The sequence below is a fragment of the Channa argus genome, chromosome 14 (assembly GCF_033026475.1).
Source record: "Channa argus isolate prfri chromosome 14, Channa argus male v1.0, whole genome shotgun sequence".
NCBI lineage: Eukaryota > Metazoa > Chordata > Actinopteri > Anabantiformes > Channidae > Channa > Channa argus.
Genome location: NC_090210.1, coordinates 7,088,266 through 7,107,878, shown reverse-complemented (window position 1 = coordinate 7,107,878; position 19,613 = coordinate 7,088,266). Strand labels below are relative to the sequence as shown.

The 19,613-nt window shown below is 38.1% G+C and overlaps 1 protein-coding gene across 3 annotated transcripts; it reads left to right on the top strand.

The window, feature by feature from the left end:
- Positions 1–3,771: 3,771 nt before the first annotated feature.
- On the top strand, positions 3,772–18,505 carry LOC137098871 (C2 calcium-dependent domain-containing protein 4C-like). Of its 3 annotated transcripts, none has more exons than XM_067475562.1 (3): positions 3,772–3,877; positions 16,413–17,193; positions 17,314–18,505. In XM_067475562.1, exons 2-3 carry the CDS (start codon positions 16,444–16,446, stop codon positions 17,863–17,865), a joined length of 1,302 nt encoding a protein of 433 aa, XP_067331663.1. In that variant the 5' UTR covers positions 3,772–3,877; positions 16,413–16,443; the 3' UTR covers positions 17,866–18,505. The 3 variants fall into 3 exon arrangements, with proteins under 3 accessions (XP_067331663.1, XP_067331661.1, XP_067331662.1); XM_067475560.1 differs by lacking the exon at positions 3,772–3,877 and adding an exon at positions 15,561–15,905; XM_067475561.1 differs by lacking the exon at positions 3,772–3,877 and adding an exon at positions 16,190–16,294.
- The last annotated feature ends 1,108 nt before the right edge of the window (positions 18,506–19,613 follow it).

Below are 19,613 nucleotides of genomic sequence, written 5' to 3'. Positions count from 1 at the left end.
ATTGGCTCATAACACTGATAATTTGCATAACAGCAAGAATAACACAATAACAAGTCCTTTAAATCACACTCTTGATATTCAAAGCTTCCAGATAAGAGTTAAAGCCGTAACAGAAACGTATAACTTATAATATCTATTTATATTAAGACCTGTACAAAGGCGCATGATGTGCATGCTTTTCTAGTAGTAAACAATTCATTCCAACACAATCCAATAAAATTCCAACAATGGCTTTGTAATGACATCCAAGTTTCCAAGGCACTTTATTCAGCTAGCTGGAGGCTGTTAAGTCTCCAACTGTAGTTTGTGGGAGTGTTAACAATATAAATAAATGTCGACCGTGTGGTGCAAAGAGTGGTCTGTTATTGTCTCACCACCCTAGGTTCACCTTCATTCCAAACGCCCTCACCGCTAGGCTGCCACTGTGAGCACTTATGGGTGGGCCAAGAAAAACACTATAACAGGGCAAAGACAACAGGACACTGAACCTTTTTATACAAAAAGGGTTAACAAGGTAACAGGGGGCATGCTGGTCACTTTTACCAAGCGTGTAGGTTTGTTTTTAAGTCACAAATAACGGTTCAGTGGCGATGATTCATGTACAACTAAGAACAAATTTAATGTGAATGAGTCAGTGCACATAACCAGCCAGAGAGCTAGAAATATAGTCTAACAGTCAAAGCCAGACAGTTTGCTGAGATTTGTCAAGTGTGTGTAGGTTTTTCTTGACATTGTTCTCCAAAGCCTTTCACCTCTGTTGGTTCTTTAAGTGCATCTTATAATAAGATAGGTGTCACATTTCTCTGTAACAAGATGATCACTTCTGTTTTGGCATACGGTGTCAAGAGAGATGCTTCAGGTTTCAGCTGAAGGGCTTTTTCATATGAAACAAAATTACAACTTTGTGTACAATGTCCCTTAGTGGGAAGATGATGAAATTATGTTCAAACTTCTCCATTTGGAAAGTAAACACCAGCTGGTGAAAAATTGTATGCTTTTGCTTAATTCCTGCTTGTTACTTCTAATTAGCTGGTAGTTTTTAACCAGCTTTAATAGCAACGAGAACAAATGTGTTTTGAACGATAAAACACTGAGCCTAAAGTGAAATGTCCAAAAAAAGAGAGCATCTCCCACTTCACAAATTGATTTTAGGTAGACGACATGGCAATAATAGAATCTTGATTAAGATGCTTGGTTAAAATCGACATGATTTCTGCTTTACTTGTTGTATATTTAAACAAGATGTTTCACTTCTAGCATCACAAAAAAACTAAGCAACCATATGGCTGTACGTTGCTTGTCCCTAACCTCTCTATTTACTCAAGAGCATTTCCTATACAGTGGTGGCACTTTGTTAGGTTTAGGCACAAACATGGCTTTAGCAAAGAGACTCTAAATCGTGCTGCCACAAACATACATCCACCCCAATCCTCAGCCTGACTTATGGAGACAGCTCCAAACAGTACGTCACCTAACTTTCTCCTTCATTACTATAATGACTGCTAGAGGTTGCCTCCCTATAACACATACTGTAAGTGTTGGTTGAAATAACCTGCTGGGACAAATGACACCTGGCGTTATAAGTACAATTCAGTGGCTGGCTTGTTCTCCTTACAAATTAGGGCACTTGTCGGGGAAGGACACATAAAGTTACATTTGTAACAAAATAAACGGACAATTGCAGCTCAGGTCAGGGGTTTAGTGAATAATTGGAAGATTGGTGCATTTGGTGCTAAAGAGCCTCATGGTGCAAATGACCTGGTAATCAGCAAAATTCTTTTAAAAAATAGGTTTGTAAATGATCTGTGTCTCATTGTTATTAGGTCATATTCACTGAATTTTCATGGACTCATTATGGATTCATATGGGTTAGGATTAGGTTATCACATGTGCATAAATGAAACTGATTAAAATATGAATAAGTGACTTCTTCTCTTCCTTTCTGCGAATCATGTGTCTCCATCTAACCCTGTCCTCTGCATCCTCTTCTCTCACACCTAGTAACTTCATGTCCTCTCTCACTACATTCATAAATCTCCTCTTTGGTCTTCCTCTAGACCTCCTGCCTGGCAGCTCCAACCTCAGCATCCTTCTACCGATATTTTCCCAGTTTCTCCTCTGAACATGTCCAAACCACCTCAGTCTAGCCTCTCTGACTTTATCTCCAAAACATCTAACATGAGCTGTCCCTCTGATGTCCTCATTCCTGATCCTGTCCATCCTTGTCCCTCCCAAAGAGAACCTCAACATCTGAAGCTCTGCTACCTCCAGCTCTGCCTCCTGTCTTTTCTTCAGTGCCACTGTCTCTAAGCCGAACAACATCTCTGGTCTCACCACCATTTTAAACACCTTTCCTTTCATTACTGCTGATACTCTTTTATCACACAACACACCTGATACTTTTCTCCACCCGTTCCAACCTGCTTGCACTCGCCTCTTCACCTCTTTTCCACACTCTCCATTGCTCTGAACCGTTGACCCTAAGTACTTAAAGTCGTGCACCTTCTTCACCTCTGCTACCTGTAACCTCACCGTTACAGATCACAATGTCATCTGCTTTTTCTGAATCTACAAAGACACAATGCAACTCCCTATGTACCCTCCTACCTGTCTCCCTGATCACATTAGCTGTAGTTGTCCAGTCATCTGCAAGCACCTCCTGACCTCCCAGAGCCACAACCAGGATCCTATTCTTCACCAATTATGGGTTTAAAGTGCTCTGGAGAGCAGCTCGGTATGTTCTACCTTTTTACGTTTCACTACTTCTGTGCGGTACCATAAATACCAGCAATCATTCACATGTACACATGGGGAAGCAGGGCCGTGAGTCATCCACATGTTGCCCTTATAAAAAGTTGATGAAATTCTGCAAGACAAACTGAGTCAAGAGAGACTATATAAATGAGCCTAAAGGGTCTTTGTTTCATTTACTTCTTTCTATCAGTTGAGTATTTCACTCCCGTCATTTCCTTTTCCTCCCCTTGGGCTCTGTGTTGAAAGTGAGCAACCACCTCACCAATTCAGACACAGCAGGATGTTTCTCCCTGCTGCAGACAGAGAATTAAAAATAGGCTTTATACATAACAAAATATTTTCCTCCTAAAAACAGCAAAGAAAGTGTAAAAAATGACCAGTCATCACATTCTTATCAATAGTAGTTTGGTACCAGAGTAAATTTTGGAATAGTGTTACAATTTTACTCTACCACCATTTTTATATCTCTTTACAAAAATCTGTGTGGTGAATAGCATGTTCCTACTTTGATGCTCTCTTTTTACTCAGTAAACAGTGAGGTCTTTCATTTTCTTATTTAAGAAATGTTGACTCCCGAAAAAGAAATAGTTTAGTAGTTTCAAGAAGTATTTACATCTGCTGATTGAGGACCCGGTCAAGTTTCTCCTGTGCCTGAGCCAGTCAGCATCTTTCATGATTCATTCATTGATTTATTTGTACTGTTGATGAACTCAGGCTGTTGTGTTTATCTTCTTGTCAAAAATATACAGTGTACCATTTGGTCCTCCCTTCTTTTCTCTCTGTCTGTTTGAGAGACACTGTTCATTGCCAGCATATTGTGTAAGGATTCATCATGCTGCCGTTGTTGACAGATTTGACTGTCACACACTTGTCAAAATGCCAAGTTGTCACAAGGGATGGAGAGAATACACTCACAAAACACACACACGCACACACTGCAGGGGGAGGAGATCTAAAGTAGCCAAGTACAGTAACTGAACTATTTCAGCTTGTCTGTCAGACAGAAATTCTTGATGGAAAGCAGCACAAATCAAATAAAAAAGTCTTTTTGACATTTAAAAAGTACATTTGTATATAATTCACATAAGTGACTGACGGGAGGAGGAAATTCAGCAAGACTCTTGTAAGTCATTTACAATATATTTTGTTTATGTAAAAATGATGACTTGGCATGATTTGAAATTAGAAGACTGCAGAACTTAGACATAGATTGTAATGAATAATTTAAGAGGCTTTCTGAAGTGCTTTTTATGTTAGTGTTGCTAATAATTTGATATTATTAACTCTAACAATTATTTATTAAATTTGCCCACATAACAAAAATTATTTTTTCATGTACAAGTTATTTTGGAGCATTTGCTTCATTAAAGCAAGACAGGCAATGTCTTGGCAAAAAATAATTCCTATCATGATATTAGCAGTTATTTTAATAATAAAACGTTGCAGCCTGGGCTGAGATACACACTGTGTCCAATATGAATTTCAAAAATAAATGATTAAACTATAATTCTAGGTTTACATAAATACTATCAAGAAAATCATTTTAATTAAAGTTTTCTATTTTGACTATGCACGTGCTGTGCAATAAAGGAAAATGCAGACTCAAGCATTCGTATGTATTGTCTATACCTGGTCATATGCATTGAAATATTAAATTGTTATCACAATATCTAAAATGTCTGCTACATTTAAATTTGGAACATGCACAGATGTTGTCAGTTGTTTGCTGCACAGTGGAGGAGAATTTAATGTGAAAGTTTACAGTGTTGTGACTGAATGATTCTGCCAAGAATTAGAGAAAGCAAAGCTGATGCATCCTAAAGTTGTGTAGAATGTGCATGCATTCATTATGACTGTTTACTGCAGCAAAGATGAGTATAGAACAAAGGGGAAACTGTGAGTGCCCCATGCACACAGGATGTACACTGATAGGTCCTGCTCTGCATCATTTCCATAGTTTATCTGTATTTGATATATGAGTTGTTGTTGTTTCTTTGCAAGGTCCAAAAAAGCAAAACACACTTTTTGTTTGCATAGTACATTTGGCAATCACCTTTTAATTTTATACCATAAATGTTTTCCACATTGCTATAATATTGATATGCATATGACAAATTGGGTTAAAATATAGCATGATCGATAGAATATTTTCTCATTTATTTAATTTTTTTCAGTCAGCTTTGACATTATCATTAAGGTGTATATTTGTGCTTTAAAAAATATTTAAGCAGCCACCTCCCCTATCTGGAATGTGATTTGGGGGTATAAATTTCTGGCAGTATGTGGCATTGGTACTTTATTACTCCCATAAAATAATCTATATTTCTAAATCATTTTGTTTATTGGAAGACTGCATCCATTCAGTGTAAAGGCAAAACTGTTAAGCTGTGTTTGCATTTTTTTAATGTTCAGAGAATTTGTGCTTAAAGCAGTTTTAATTTCTGCACTTTAGGAGCAATTTCATAAAAAATAGTGAAATAAACTTGCTAGAAGCTGTGCCTTTAGAGGATTTTAATGATTTTAAACAGAGATGGTTTTGTCTTCATTGCTGCACAGAGGACTCAGAACATCTGCTTTATGCGTTGACTGCACTTAAGGGAAAAATAAAATTAAATGGCTTACTCCCTTTTTTATTTTGTTGTTCTTATTCTCTTATATGCTATTTCTCCCAACTGTTTTACAGATGGTATAGGTCCACTCTTCGCTTTGTACATACTCCATCTTGTACCATCTTCACCCCCTCTCCATCTGTCTAGCCTTTTTTTCTGTCTGTCGTGTTTACTTGTTCTGCACACTCATGACTTCTGGTGTATTGGTCTGTACATGTATATGGGATATTGCTCAAACAAATTCATCATCATAACTCGGAAGACCGACACAGAGCATCACAGGATCCACTCTCTCTTTAGCTGTGCGTGTTCTGTGTTTGTTTACATTGGTCCCCAGCAGCCCCTAACCAGATGGGTCATTTGTCTCCAAGCCATAAAGAGGATATCAGTGCGCCAACAAAAAAGGCTTAATGCCAACCAACACACTTACTATATTCTCTGTTCGCTGAGACAGTAACTTATTAGTAGGTTAAAAGCAAAATCCTCCTTGAATCGAATATCACCTAAACTGAGAAAGAAAGAAATGAAACAATTAATTTACAATGTTCTGTTCTGGCACTGTAACACTGCTGCAGTACAACAAAGGTTTTCTGTTAATATACTATTTTTACAACCACATACATCACTCACATGTTATTTAAATTGTTATTTGTTTCTGTGCAGTAGGTTTGTTGCAGTCTGGGTACATTTTATGTAAAGTAAAATTAAAAATCATGTTGAATAGTGTACTACAGGAGTGGGAAGTGCTTGAAATCTTTCCAAACTCAGTCAAATCCTCTTGTATCAACATGACTCAACACCTCAACATCCTCTCATTTCAGCCTGAGTAGAGGCCATGACTCATACTGAAAGCTTTTGACTTCATTATGGACTATTATCCTATCTCCCGTTATTATATATACTATATGTTATAAACCATGATTACTGTGGCCAGGTATTAAAAGCAGTCCGTTGTACTTTGTAGACACTGTTAAAAAGGCAGATTACTACAAATATACGGAAATACATTTAGCATTGATTCTATATAGCTTTAGAGAAAGTATATACAGTATTGAAGAAAAACAGAACACATGCAAAAAAGTCACTATAGAAACATACAGAATTACCAGCTACAGCTAAACAAGCAAATCACTCTAATGCTAATAGACCTCTCTACCTATTTGCTTTCCTTTTAGACACTAAGACTTGTAAAGTTGTATTGTGGTAGCCAACATGGATTTAGCAGAGTTTATATTTTTAAAATTAAGTTATTTTTGTTCCTTGTCAAAAGTTTTATTATTCACACTGCTACCTGGCTGCAGATAGCGAGGTTCGAGATTCAGGTTTGTTCTCCATGTTTGTTTTCATTTGTTTAATTTTTAAACCTATAGTCATTAATTCTGCCTCAATGAAAATCACTTAGAGCCATTTATCCAGCAAGTCCTCCAACCTAAATGCCCATATACAGTAAGTCCTGTGTTTATATATCTTGTAACACAATCAACAGGACTGTTTAATGAAATAGCGCCCCTACACAAAGAGGCAGGCGTCTGTTGACACTGCACATCTTTTGGCACCAGGCAAAACAGTTGTAAATACTATATCATATGTATACCATATCATATACAATGGTGTTAAAAGGCCAATTTCACAACATCTTTTTGCCCTAAACACTCATAGTCATTGGATTGAATTGAGGTTGATTAGTAAATAAACCTGGTTAAGCCCAGAGCAGTCTAAAAAAAGCAGGTTGAAAACTGAAAAACTAAAAACTAGGTCTTGTTTGTATGGGATACAAACAAAAAGACAAGAAAGGGTTGGTGGTGGTTGGTTGAGGGGCTGGAATACTTTCCCACAGCACAACAGATGCAACAGAATTCCACTTTTATAAGGTAACATTTGATCAAGGCCAGGCTTTAAAAGACAAGTAAGGACTCCCATATACAGTAAAAAAAAAGTAATGGAACTGTTCTGTCCTCTGTTTGAGTGCATTTCCAACTGCTAAAAACCTTTAAATAGTTTTCTGAGTATCGTGTACTGTAGTCTCCCCTTTTAGCAGTAGTTTTAGAACTGGGAAATCCTCTCAGTGCTACTAAAGTATGGTAGAGGACAGAGCGTGACTGATCGACGACTTTATTATGTTGTTGTCTTGGGCAATTTTTGTCCTTTTAGAGTGAGTAAGATAAAGAAAGAGAAAAGTGAGACTTCATTAAACATCCAAGAAAAGTTACGCCACATGCTTACTGGAGGACTTCACACTCACATGTTAGCTAACTGTCTAGAATAGAACAGCATAGATCAAGTTCAACTCTTTGCCAGGACATTGTAGGGACTGTTTACAATTTTCTGCATAAATTGTTCCAGAAATGCAACCTGATCTTTACCAAAGTCACAAATATCAACAAATGCAATATTTTTAAGCTTGTAAAATGCAGTCATGATCTTTCATATCTTTATTGAACACACCCATTAAAAATACAAACTGGTAGTGGAAAAGGTAATGGCAACAGTGTTTTATTAACTGGTTGAACCACATTTGGTTCATCGAGGAAGCGCTTCCTGTAGCTGTTGATTAGACCTGCACAATGTTCAGATGGAGTTTTGGATCAAACTTCCTTAGTGAACTACTTCAGCTCAGTCATATTCTTAGGACATCTGATGTGAACAGCTCTTGAGGTCATTCCAAAGGATATTTATTGGGTTGAGATCTGGACTGTGCCTTGATCACTACAAAAAGGGGATTTTGTATCTCTGATGCAGCCATTCCGTTATAGATTACTTTGGTGTTTAGGGTCCTGCTGCATCACACAGCTTATTGTGAGCCAACCTTCAGTTTGCTGACATTATCCTTTAGGATGCTTTGATGAACTTGGGAATTCATTTTCCTCTCCACATTGGCCAGTGGTCCAGGTCCAGAGGCAGCAAAGCAGCCCTAAACTATCCATGCTCCCTCCACCACTATTTGGATGTTTTTATTGGTACATGTTGTCTTTTTTATGCCATATGTAATGCTGTGTGTTTTTCCCAAACTTGTTAAGGTGGTCATTGGCAGCTTTAGTATTTTGTGGAGAGCAATGGCTTCCTCTATGGTGTCCTGCCCTAGATGCTATGCCTGTTTTATGTTTTGTACATGCTTGACTCATGAACAGAGCAAATTGGATTTGTCTTTACCTTTGGTCTTTAGCTGTTACTCAGGGGTTGCCCACTCCTTTGGAGAGCAACCACAGACCAAAATTATCTCAATTTACGGACAGTTTGTCTAACTGTGGACTGATGAATATCTAGTGAGTTTGTCTTTAAGATTACTCTGTATCCTTTCCAGTTGGATGCTAATCAACAACTATTAATCATAGGTCTTCTGAGATCTCTTGTTATGTATGATCAGCTAATGATGCTCTAAGTACTTTTCAGCATTGTTGATGCCTTTCCAGATGTGTGAGCTGCCCACACCATAGGCACTAATGCACCCACATACCATCAGAGATACAGGCTTTTGAACTGTGCACCAATAACAAGCTGGATGGTCTCTCTCCTCTGAACAGGGCAGAGGACCATCGCCTCAGACCATTTTAAATGAGCTATGGCGCAGAGAACACAGCAGCGTTTCTGGATCTTGTTTACATATGGCTTCTTTTTTGCATGATACAGCTTTAAGCTACATGTGTGGATTGCACGGAATACTGTGTTTACAGACACTGATTTCTGGAAGTGTTCCTGAGCAGTGATGTCCAGTAAAGAATATTTATATTTTTTTAATCCACTGCCACCTGAGGGGCTCAAAGATCACATGCATCTAGTTTTGATCTCCGGCCTTGTCCCTTGCGCACAGAGATTCTTTTGATGATATTAAATATTGTAGATGGTGGGATTTTTAAAGACTTCACAATTTTATGTTGAGGAACATTTTTCTGAAATAGTTTTGTTTGTTTATGCATTTTTTTATAGATTGAAGAAAGTTTGCCCATCTTTATATTTAAGAGGGGTTGTGACTGTTTTTGTAAAAGGATAAAAGGACAACTTACCATAATACCAGAGAGCTGTTTATAGGGGAAAGGCAAAACATTTAATTTTAAACCAGACAAAAGAGGGAAAGACAAGCACTGCATAACCACTGGGCATAGACATGGCAACAGTTTGTAATGTTCTTAAAAAAGAAAGAAACCACTGGTTTATCGAGCAACATATACAAAAGATTGGCAAAGGACGACAGCTAATGCATAAAATGCATAAAAAGTAGTTGCAATCATGCAGCAAGAAAATAATTTTAGATATGTTACCAACTTAAGAGAGGGCTTCGTAAGACAGAAAAAGTGGAAAGTTGTAGATTATGTGTCAATCATTAGACCTTAACCCAATTAAACATAAGTTTCAGTGTCTGATGAGGACAATGAAGGAGCAATTACGGTGGCCCTGAGAGTTCAAAGCATTGCCTCCTAAAAAAAACACATGCAAGGAGACAAAACACAAACAAACAAACAAAAAAAAAACAACTTAACTTAAAAACAACTCATGTGCAGCATTAAAGCGCTGCAAAAACCACAAAACAACAGAAATGGCTCAGGGAGCAACTAAAAATGTCGGTCACTTTTTAGCGACTCTCTAGTGTGTTTTGTCTATTTGCATGTGTTTTCTCAGATTGCAGTGGTTTGAGCTCTCAGGGCCACTTCCAGCAATCCCCCAAAATAAACAACAACTGAAAGTGTGTTTCACAAACCTGATGCAGTTATTGCAAACAAGGGATTTGCAACCACGTAATATGTTTTATTTATTTTAATTAAGTTTAAAACTGTCTGATACATTAAAGACAAATTTGGAGTCATATGATACAAAAGTGGCTATTTATTGCCCTATTTATTGTTTAATGTACTGAGGTACAATTACCAATAAACAAAAGCTAATGTACATCTTTTGATCAAATGTCTTTAGCAACAACGAATTCCTTTGCCTATTCATTATATATGCAGAATTTGTACTCAAATTACATTAAATGAATACATCTTTTGTTCTGCATTCAGTTAAAGTTAGTGAACTTATAAGTTAGTGAATTTTTGCTTTTTCGCTGGGTAAATGAGTAGCTGTCGTGAAAGTGAAAATTGTCTTTATGTGTCTCGAAAAAGCTGAAAAGGAAATGTTCTAGCATAGCTGTTCGTGGCATAGTAATGTAGGGATAATAACCCCTATGACATTTCATTTGACATTTCCCTTTGATTTTCAGTACTGTTTCTTAGAGAAGAAGAATTCAACCACCACAAAACTGGCTATGTAAGTAATAAGTACCAAAATCAATAGGTCATTCTCTTTCCCTTATTCTTCTGGCACACACTGTACAAAAAAATGAGCTAAAATGAACAGTCAGAGCAGCTATTTTGTCTGTGAAGCGGGATCAATTTTTGCCTATAAAGCCTAATAACAGCCAAAGAACATCCAGTGGTGAATGCAGCCTAATGAAGGCAATGCTGCTGAAATGCGTAGGCAGACTTTTCTACCTATTGTGCCCTGTGTCCTGTTTTTAGACTTAGTCTTTATTCTGTGACATAACCAAGGAAATCACTGCTGTTTGACTTTTTTATTTTTTGGTTTTTATATTTCCGCCACTAATGTCAAGAGGATGACATGTCTAGCAGTCATTCCAGGTGAGCATATTAAACTTTAAAAATGTCCAATGACTATGTCACTAAGATAACACAGCTACAGTCAGCTTTATTGAGGCACTTTTTATTGGAGTTTAGGTTCTAACGTCCCGATGCTTAGCAAAAAATGTTTACTATGTTGAACGCCTGACTGTTGCATGTTAGCATGTTGACATTTGCTGGTTTGCAATATATACTATACAAAGTACAGTTAAGGCAAATGGGAGTGTCATTAGTTTTGCAGGTAGCCTACATATTCAGTCATGGCATTTCTGTATGAAATTGCCACAATGTTTTATCACTCAAGACCATAGAAATGAACCTCATGGTAACTCCTGAGAAAAAGGAAAGAGACTACCAAAGTTTTGGAATTGATCCCTTGAGGACAATTCATGTATTGTATGTAGAAGGTTTTGTGCTAATCTACTGTATCTGATATATCACATATTGAGATATTTCACCAGACAAGTGGTTGAGGCATAGGAGTCGGGGAAATACAACATCATTAATATTATATAACCAAGATATTTTATTCTGGTTGCTGAACTGTTACTAAAAATATTTCTCTTCTATTTGTAGGCTAAAAAAATTCTTGATTTCTGAATAAATGAGTCAGCAACAGGTTGCAGCATGAAACCAACAAAGCAAAAACCAATACAATAAAACAGCAGAGAAGAATTTTAGGCTTTCAGTCCATGATTTTGCCACGTAACTATTATGTGGATCAATTGCTACTCAGCTATACACAGTTCAGCTACAACATTAATACCATCTGGTGGTGTAAATGTTGTGGTGGTCAGCATGGGAAATGTTTAATGCTGGCCATAATCGACTGGTATCAGACTACACAGCTTGCCGAAGATGAGGCTGTGTAGCTGCAGACCAGTCGGAGCATCCATACTGACCCAATGGCCACCACAATATTAAAACCTGTGGGTGATCGGCGTGGGTGTCCATATTTTAGGTATATGGCAGAAATTGGATTGGAGCAAAATTTGATGTGTTTGATTCTGTAGCCTGGGCAGGAGAGGTTTTATCAAGAAACTAATACATGTGGAGTTTGAGTCAGAGTCAGACCTCATTTTCAACAGACGTACACCAGCCACGCTCCACTTACAACAGACACATTACCCTGAGTGCTCATATGTGTCCTCACATATCCTCACGTGTTTGTGTGCACACATATGTTGTGGGGTTATGTGTTTAGGAGATGTTTTAGAGAAACTTACAATTCAAGTTCAAACATTTACACCAGCACATGATGAATATACTCTGTTGGCACTTCCATTATCTGAGAATTTGATGTGCAAGCTACGAACAGACAATTTAATAAATAAATAATAGAGTAGCAAATTAACAATGGCCAGCACTCATATCTGCTTACTTACTCATTTCTTAGGCTTTGTCAGCTGTGGGTGTGATAACACTATTGCAAGTTCTCTTTGTCAGGCAATAGTCCAAATAATTTTCTACAATTCGAATGAACACTTCTATATACGTAGCTGTAGTGCTTTATTTCTTTGATTTATAATGGAAAAATAGGCCTTTGTTTCTCTCTCACTAAGAGCAAGCTATTAGTTATTATTAATTGTTCCAAAACTAGATTTTATTTCTTTTTGGGTTCAGTGGGTATAAAACATTAAAAATCTGAACACAATTGCAGGCCCACATAATAAATATGTTTCTCCAAGGACATAAAAGATGAGCAGTCTTATTTGTTCATCTTTTCCTCAATCTTGTTTCCCCCACCACACATGGTTTTATTTAGAAACCACAGTCTTTTATTCTGGGAAAGCTCTAGTTTCTAATAAACTTTTTAGTCTCACAGATCTCCTGGCTATAGATTTGAAGCATTGTTATATCAAATTTTCCAGGTTGGTTTAGCTGTCAACAGAAGTAAGCATTTCTATAGCAAGAGTAAACAGTCGACTGGTCGACTGGTCTAAATGGATGTCCAGACTAGTGGATGAGTCATACCCCTAATGTACTAATCTAATGGTTCATCACTAATCTATAAATGACTGCAATCTATTTTCAGAAAAATCGCACCAATGGATCCCATTAGCATAAGTATTTTAAACCTTCAATCAGCTCTTTGTGGAGCCACCACTGGCAGCAATTACAGTTGAGAGTCTTGAGTAATTGTCTTCCAGGTTCACACACCTGCATTTTAGCCCCTCAAGTTCCATTAGGTTGGCTGTGGCGAGTGAATGAGTATTTTCTGATTTCTAAAATTATATCATTTTGTCATTATTTTGTACACTAAATTATTCAAAATTATTCTGCTAATAACTTTCTTAGATTATCAGATAAAAGGAGTAACTTCTTTGTTTAAAATAAAGACAGTAACTAGTAGCCATATATTTTCATACCTGTTTAACCCACATGCACAGTACAACTGACTATAGTTATACTGAGCATGTTACATGTACTATGAGCACAGCAAATGAATACAGGTAGCAGTGATGTCAAACACTGCACTGGCATAAAATCCCTGTTCAGTACTATAGTTTGCAGAGGGAAAAGACATTGTGAATCCGACCAAGCCGATCAGACTCTAAGCAAATTAAGAAATAAGCCTGAAAATATCAAAGTTTAAAACCAAACAAAAAATTGTCAGCCCATGAGTCTCTGTAACAATGTGTTTGAAAATAGTTAATAGTTATCCTGTCTGTCTGACTTTTCGCATCAAACCTGTAGTTTGCAAACATGTGCAGAATTTAGTTGACATAAACTAGGAAAAACATGAAAACTACAAATATTAGTAATATTGAGCAAGGTTTGGGGGATTGTAAAATATTTCTATCATGAAGACTCCCGTTTGTTTCCAGCAGGGTGCAACTGGTCCAGTGTAAGGGCCCCACATTTGTTGGCTGTTTTTAAAACCCTGTAGAACATAGACTGGTCCAAATGACTCCTACGAGATGGCTGCTCATACCATGACAGATCCACCTCCATGTTTAACACCTGGCAAAAGACACTGTGGGTTGAAGGCATTCTTTGACTTTAACAGAAATAGATAATTCATCAGTCCATATTACTTGCTCAGATCGTATGCCCTTCAACCCGTGATCTTTTTGAGCAAGGGTTACATGTATTTGAAATTACGTCTTTGGAAGTGTTAGTGTCGTGTTCTGTTTTTCTGTGTGTTGTTAAAAAATTTTTAGGCTTCCCCCGTTATAGTGTTATGTAATTTTGCAGTTTTAGTGATCAGAGCTGCCATCCAGGCTTGGCATATTTGGGCTGGCTTCTGTTGTAAAATAGTGACTATCAGGTCTTATTTCACAGAAGAGATGCAACTCAGTGTGCAGGATGCCTTTATGGATTTTGAGCTTCTTTTGGTTCTAGTTTAGGTAGTACATGTACAATAATAACTTCCTCCTGACTTACTTATGTTAAAATAACTTTCTACTTCTAGCCGATAAATGCCTCCAGATGACATCACTTGAAGAAACCTTCAGTTGAGATTATGTCATCTTGTTGCTCATACTATATAGTTTGTAATCACAGTCAATATGCTTTCCAGAGCTCTCCCTGATGACATCATCTGAACTCCTAATAAAGAAAAACTCCTCCGGGTGATGTCATCCGGAGGACTTTTTTAGCTAGAGGCAGAGAAATATTTTAATATAGGAATGTCAGATGGATGTTTAGAAGCATTAATGTACATTAAGCCTCAAACTAAAGCCGTAGAGTTACATTACAGTAACTCTAACTCTTTAAGTCCAACTGTAATAATGTGCACACCAAGAACAATTAAAGTGCATTTAGCCTACAGTATTTGTCATCTAATAAAGCTTGTCCTATAAAGCTATGTTTCACTCTATTGTCATTCATTAAGATTAAACTATCTATGCATCTAAACAGGAAGCCACAAACAGGAAGCAGTAGGCTGAAACTAACAGGATATCCATTATAAATCAATTATTTCTTGATTGATTAATCATTTGGTTGATAAACAAAACTATCCCCAAAGTAAAGCAAATGTCAATTTATTCATTAAATTTTCTGTTAATTATCTCAATTAATTTACAATTTGATTAAGTGAGATTTGCAACAGCTTAAACACCTAATTTGACCACAGATTGAAGGGTTGTGGTGCAGCAAGTAGCGAAGTGTGTGTGTGTGTGTGTGTATGTAAGGAATCAAGGAGCAACTTTTCCTGGCAGTAAATCAAACTTAAGTAGCTTAAGAAATTCTCCAAAAACAACTCCAAACAAATATAGCGACTACACAGCCGACACAAACTCTAATGGTTTATTGAGGAGAGCGGAGAACAGATGCATATCTGTAGCTTGACTTGAGATTGTAATTAAAGTTTTACTTTCATTGTCGCGGTGAGTTATTTTCTCCACGTTGGGTAAAAACCTAAAAAACAAAAACACGAAGTTTGTCTTTGAGTGTTACTGATAAATGAGTTCAGATGGTGTATCGAACACAGCATATTGTGGCTCCACATTATCATCAGAAAGTCCAATTACGGTGAGTTGTACGTGTAGGGAGAGATGCACTATCCCACAACAACAGAAAGGAGAACAGTTCTCACGTGAACGGCAAACGAAATCACAGTGACGTTCTCTTTAAAAAAAAAAAAAAAGTCAATGAGGCGTGAGATATGAAACCCACATAACATGCAACACCTTGTAGGTGATGAAAAAAACAGACTTTAAATGAGACTGTTCCCCCCTCGTGCCTGCTCAGGGAATTGATTTACGGTAAATATTATGGGAAGGTTTCACAACCTCCTCATTGGCTCAGAAGTCAGAGACCCCATCATAAAAAGAGAGAGTGCGTGATCTAGCAGCCTTTTCCCACTGGCAAGCGGTTTGGATCACACCTGGACTCCAGTTTACGGAATAATATCCTTTTACGCACAAGGATCTTTGGAGAGGTTGCAGAGAAGCGCACGCCGGGGGTTTTATACGGCCAGAGGGTAGGTTTATTTGATGTTAGATGTGCACCGCGACGGCTGTTACGTGTTGCTCTGAAGAGGAAAAGTTATTTAGATTTGGCTTTTTTCAAAGATTTGATTTTTTTTAATTCAATGATTATATTTTGAAAAAAAAAGCTGAATTTGTTTGAGATTATACAAATCTCTGTAGCGCGCATGCATATCGTTTAGAGGATTAACATTTGCATCACACTATGTTTTGCGCAATGACTTTAATCTTTTAATTAAAGTGCTCTTTATAGATTCCTAACCACCTCTAATGCTTATTTGCTGCAACTTGAATGTTTCATCTTCATTTCTTTGCTTCACTGAACTGGTTCAGAAGGATGTTTCTGCTTCTGAGGTGTAAAATGCAGCACATGCTCAGTCTAGTACGTCTTACTAATAATAAAATTAAATAAACTTCATCAAAAAGATGTGATTTATTCATTTTGTTTGTTGTCATTGGATATGCTGTCTCCTCTTCATGCATCACTTTTCTTATCACAGGTAAACTGTGAACCGAGGCATCTGAGTGAGCATGTGGCTACTGGACAAGCTCCGTAGCTCTGTGGAGAGAAGTAGGAAACAATCCCAGCCCCCACAGACAACAGAGGCCATTCCTGTCTCTGTTTATGCCAATGTCCTCACTCCAGAAAAAATCCCCGATTTCTTCATCCCTCCCAAACTGATCTGCTGTCCACCAGAAGAGTCTTTTAGCCCAGAACCTCAGCACAGCTCTTCCCTGCGCCCCTCCTCTTCTGATCATGCCATTTGTAGCCAGAGCCCAAGAGCTCGGAGCAGCAAGAACCCCTGCAGCCCTCGCCTCTTCTCCCGCCTGGGAGGGGACACACGCAATCTCCAGAAGTCAGCCAACCGTTACATCATCCAAATAGAGAGTGCTGATGAGCCAGGTGCAGGGTCTTTGGACAGAGTGAGTGTGGAAGTCAACACTAATGCAGACCCGCAGTCACAGACGGCAATGTCTCTGCCATATGTCCCAAAAGCTCAGACCTCATATGGCTTCTCTACCCTCATGGAGTCTCCGCACACCCGGCGCAAGGAGAGTCTTTTCCACAGTGACCCCAGCAGCCCTCTCACCTCCCCGAACTCACAGAGGCGGTCCCAAGGGGGGACTCTCCTGGCCCCAGCAGACCCTAATCCCTACCGTTATTTCAGCGGTGGGGAGAGTGACACCTGCTCCTCAGCGGAGTCATCCCCCTTTAACTCCCCTCTCCTGTCCCGCTCTGCCTCTCTTATACGCTCCATTGCCCAGGAGACACATGCCAAGGTGAGGATTTATGTTTATAAGTGTGTCTACGGACCGACTGTTAGAAAGTTATCAGTAAACGTGTTATAAAGTGTGTCCCCCTTTTTGTGTTTACCAAATAGTTTTTATGTCTCCTTCTAGGTGTCTCGTGCCAAGCGCTCCCTGGCACGGCACAGTTCGCTCTCCACTGATGAATGCAGCTCAGCAGACAACAGCCCCAACATGCAGCGCCGTCGCTTGCGCTGTCCTCCCTCTCCCGCCTTCCGTGGATGTAAGAGCAGTGGCGTAAGGAACGCAGCATCAGATGTCCTGCAGCGCAATCACACTGTCAATCTCCATAAGGGGGGGACACTGAGGCTGAGCACTCACTACGACCCAGAGGCAGCTCGACTGAGGGTGCGTGTACTCACAGCTGAGGCCCTTTATGACAGGCAGACAGACATTAAAAACATCAACTGCTGTGTAGCTCTCTACCTCAACCCTGGCAAGCAGCAGAAACAGAGGAGCACCATCATCAAGAATAGCAGGAATCCGGTATTCAATGAGGACTTTTTTTTCGACGCACTGCCTCAGGCGCAAGTAAAGAGTCTGGCCATGAAGATAAAGGTAGTAAACAAAGGCACCAGTCTGAAGAGAGATGTGCTTCTAGGAGAAAGGGAGGTACTGCTCAGTGAGCTGCTTGCAGGCCCCTAGGGAGCCCCTGTCAAGACTTGGGTGGAAACAAGCAGCCCCGAATTTTGAGGACGCTTTTGTCTCTGGCTAAAATTTTGTCCCACTTCACAAATTTAATGAACAGTGGACAATTATAGCATGCTAAGAACAGAGAAATAATACTTTGCACACTGTGGTAGCCCTGCGAATAGTGAAAAAATGGTCTCTTTAAAAATAAAAGTCCCCCTTTACTAAGTTCATATCACTAGATTTTTTTGTTCAGAGGACACACTAGTTAAAACAAATTAAAATCGTTTTTAATTAAATGTTTACATGTGAATTATATTCCAACAGTATATCTGTGGTCCTATTATTGTGAATCTCACTTGAGGTATTCAGTTACAAAAAGTGTTGCCTTCACTGATGAACATTGTGATGTGGTGCAATATGGAATCCGCTGTGATGCAATGATGATCTTGTTTGAGCTAGAGCTGTATTTTTGCAATTATGCACTAATATGAAATGTGAGTTTTTGCATGTTCCTGTGGAAAATAATAATCTCTCTGTGCACTTGAAATCATTTATATTTGGAAATTACATTCTAATTGTTCCTAGATGTAATGTCAAAATGACTCTTGTTATGTGATATGGTTTTGAGTTTAAATAAAACACGGTAATTGTGTTTCAGTAATTGTGTCTTCTAATATTTGCATAGGATCAAGAGCATAAGACATGATTATAAACTCTCCTTTGCTGCACCAACCTTTCTATTTTTGCAAACAAGTATGAAGCTAAGTCCTCCGAGACATGCACAAATGAGATGTCATTTGTGAAGGTTTTAATCCTAGTTCTCTGCATGTAATAGTGTCTCTGTGTGCATTCAAACTCCCAATTTAATTTTATAAACCCGTTTCCTATTCAGGCTGTCCTCCAGTGATTTTCAAATAGTTATTAAGGATTGCAGGAGGAAGAGTCATGGCTCACTCACCACTCTCTACTAAACACTACTGAAACAAATACTGGATTAAATTCTTCGGCTCTAAGTATGTTTTATCTGTACAGTGAGGTCGTTTTGTGATTTTATGTATCAGAACTTGTGTTAGGGTCAATGAAAAGGCTCTTATTAGAGAGATTTAAAAGAAATAAAAAACTTACTAATACAATGACTGACACTGATACAAAGTATTTCTGTGGTAGTCAGACATGGTCCCACTGAGCGAGACAGAGCAATTTCCAAGTGTGGATCTGATGCGTCCTCTACTGGTGAAACTTAAAATAAAACAGAGGAACACGTGTTTCTCATAAAACCGAGAGAGGAAAAAATTATTAAATATTTGATTTTATTTGTATTTTATTGCTAAATTATTAAATGTAATTATTCCATTGTATCCTTTTTTTCTGTAAACTTGGTAAGGCAAATTATTAAAAAGTAACTGTCTCATAATCTTTGAATAAGGTAAATCACTAAGCAACATAATTCCATAAACTCATAATAAATAGGCTAAATGCAGATATATTGTACAAATTAATATTTTCTGCTTGTTATCTCAGCTTTCGGCATTTTAGTGATGGGATCCTTCCTTCATGGAAACCAAATTTCCTGCCAATGTTAGACCAAGTTTGGTTATCTCACATGAATGATGTACTTTTTGTGTGTGTGTTTTTACTCTGCACACCTCTTAGTTATTTGAAGCAGGAAAGCAGAAAGGTTTTTCCATGCACCAGAATCAACAAGAATAGACTGGCAATAATAGAGGGTAATTTACAGTCACTGATTAAACTAACATGGA

Excerpts from the sequence above, each read along its gene's own strand:
- LOC137098871 (XM_067475562.1), top strand. The coding sequence starts at position 16,444 with ATGTGGCTACTGGACAAGCTCCGTAGCTCTGTGGAGAGAAGTAGGAAA. Across the intron at positions 17,194-17,313 it reads CCCAGGAGACACATGCCAAG|GTGTCTCGTGCCAAGCGCTC; the intron begins GTGAGGATTTAT and ends GTCTCCTTCTAG.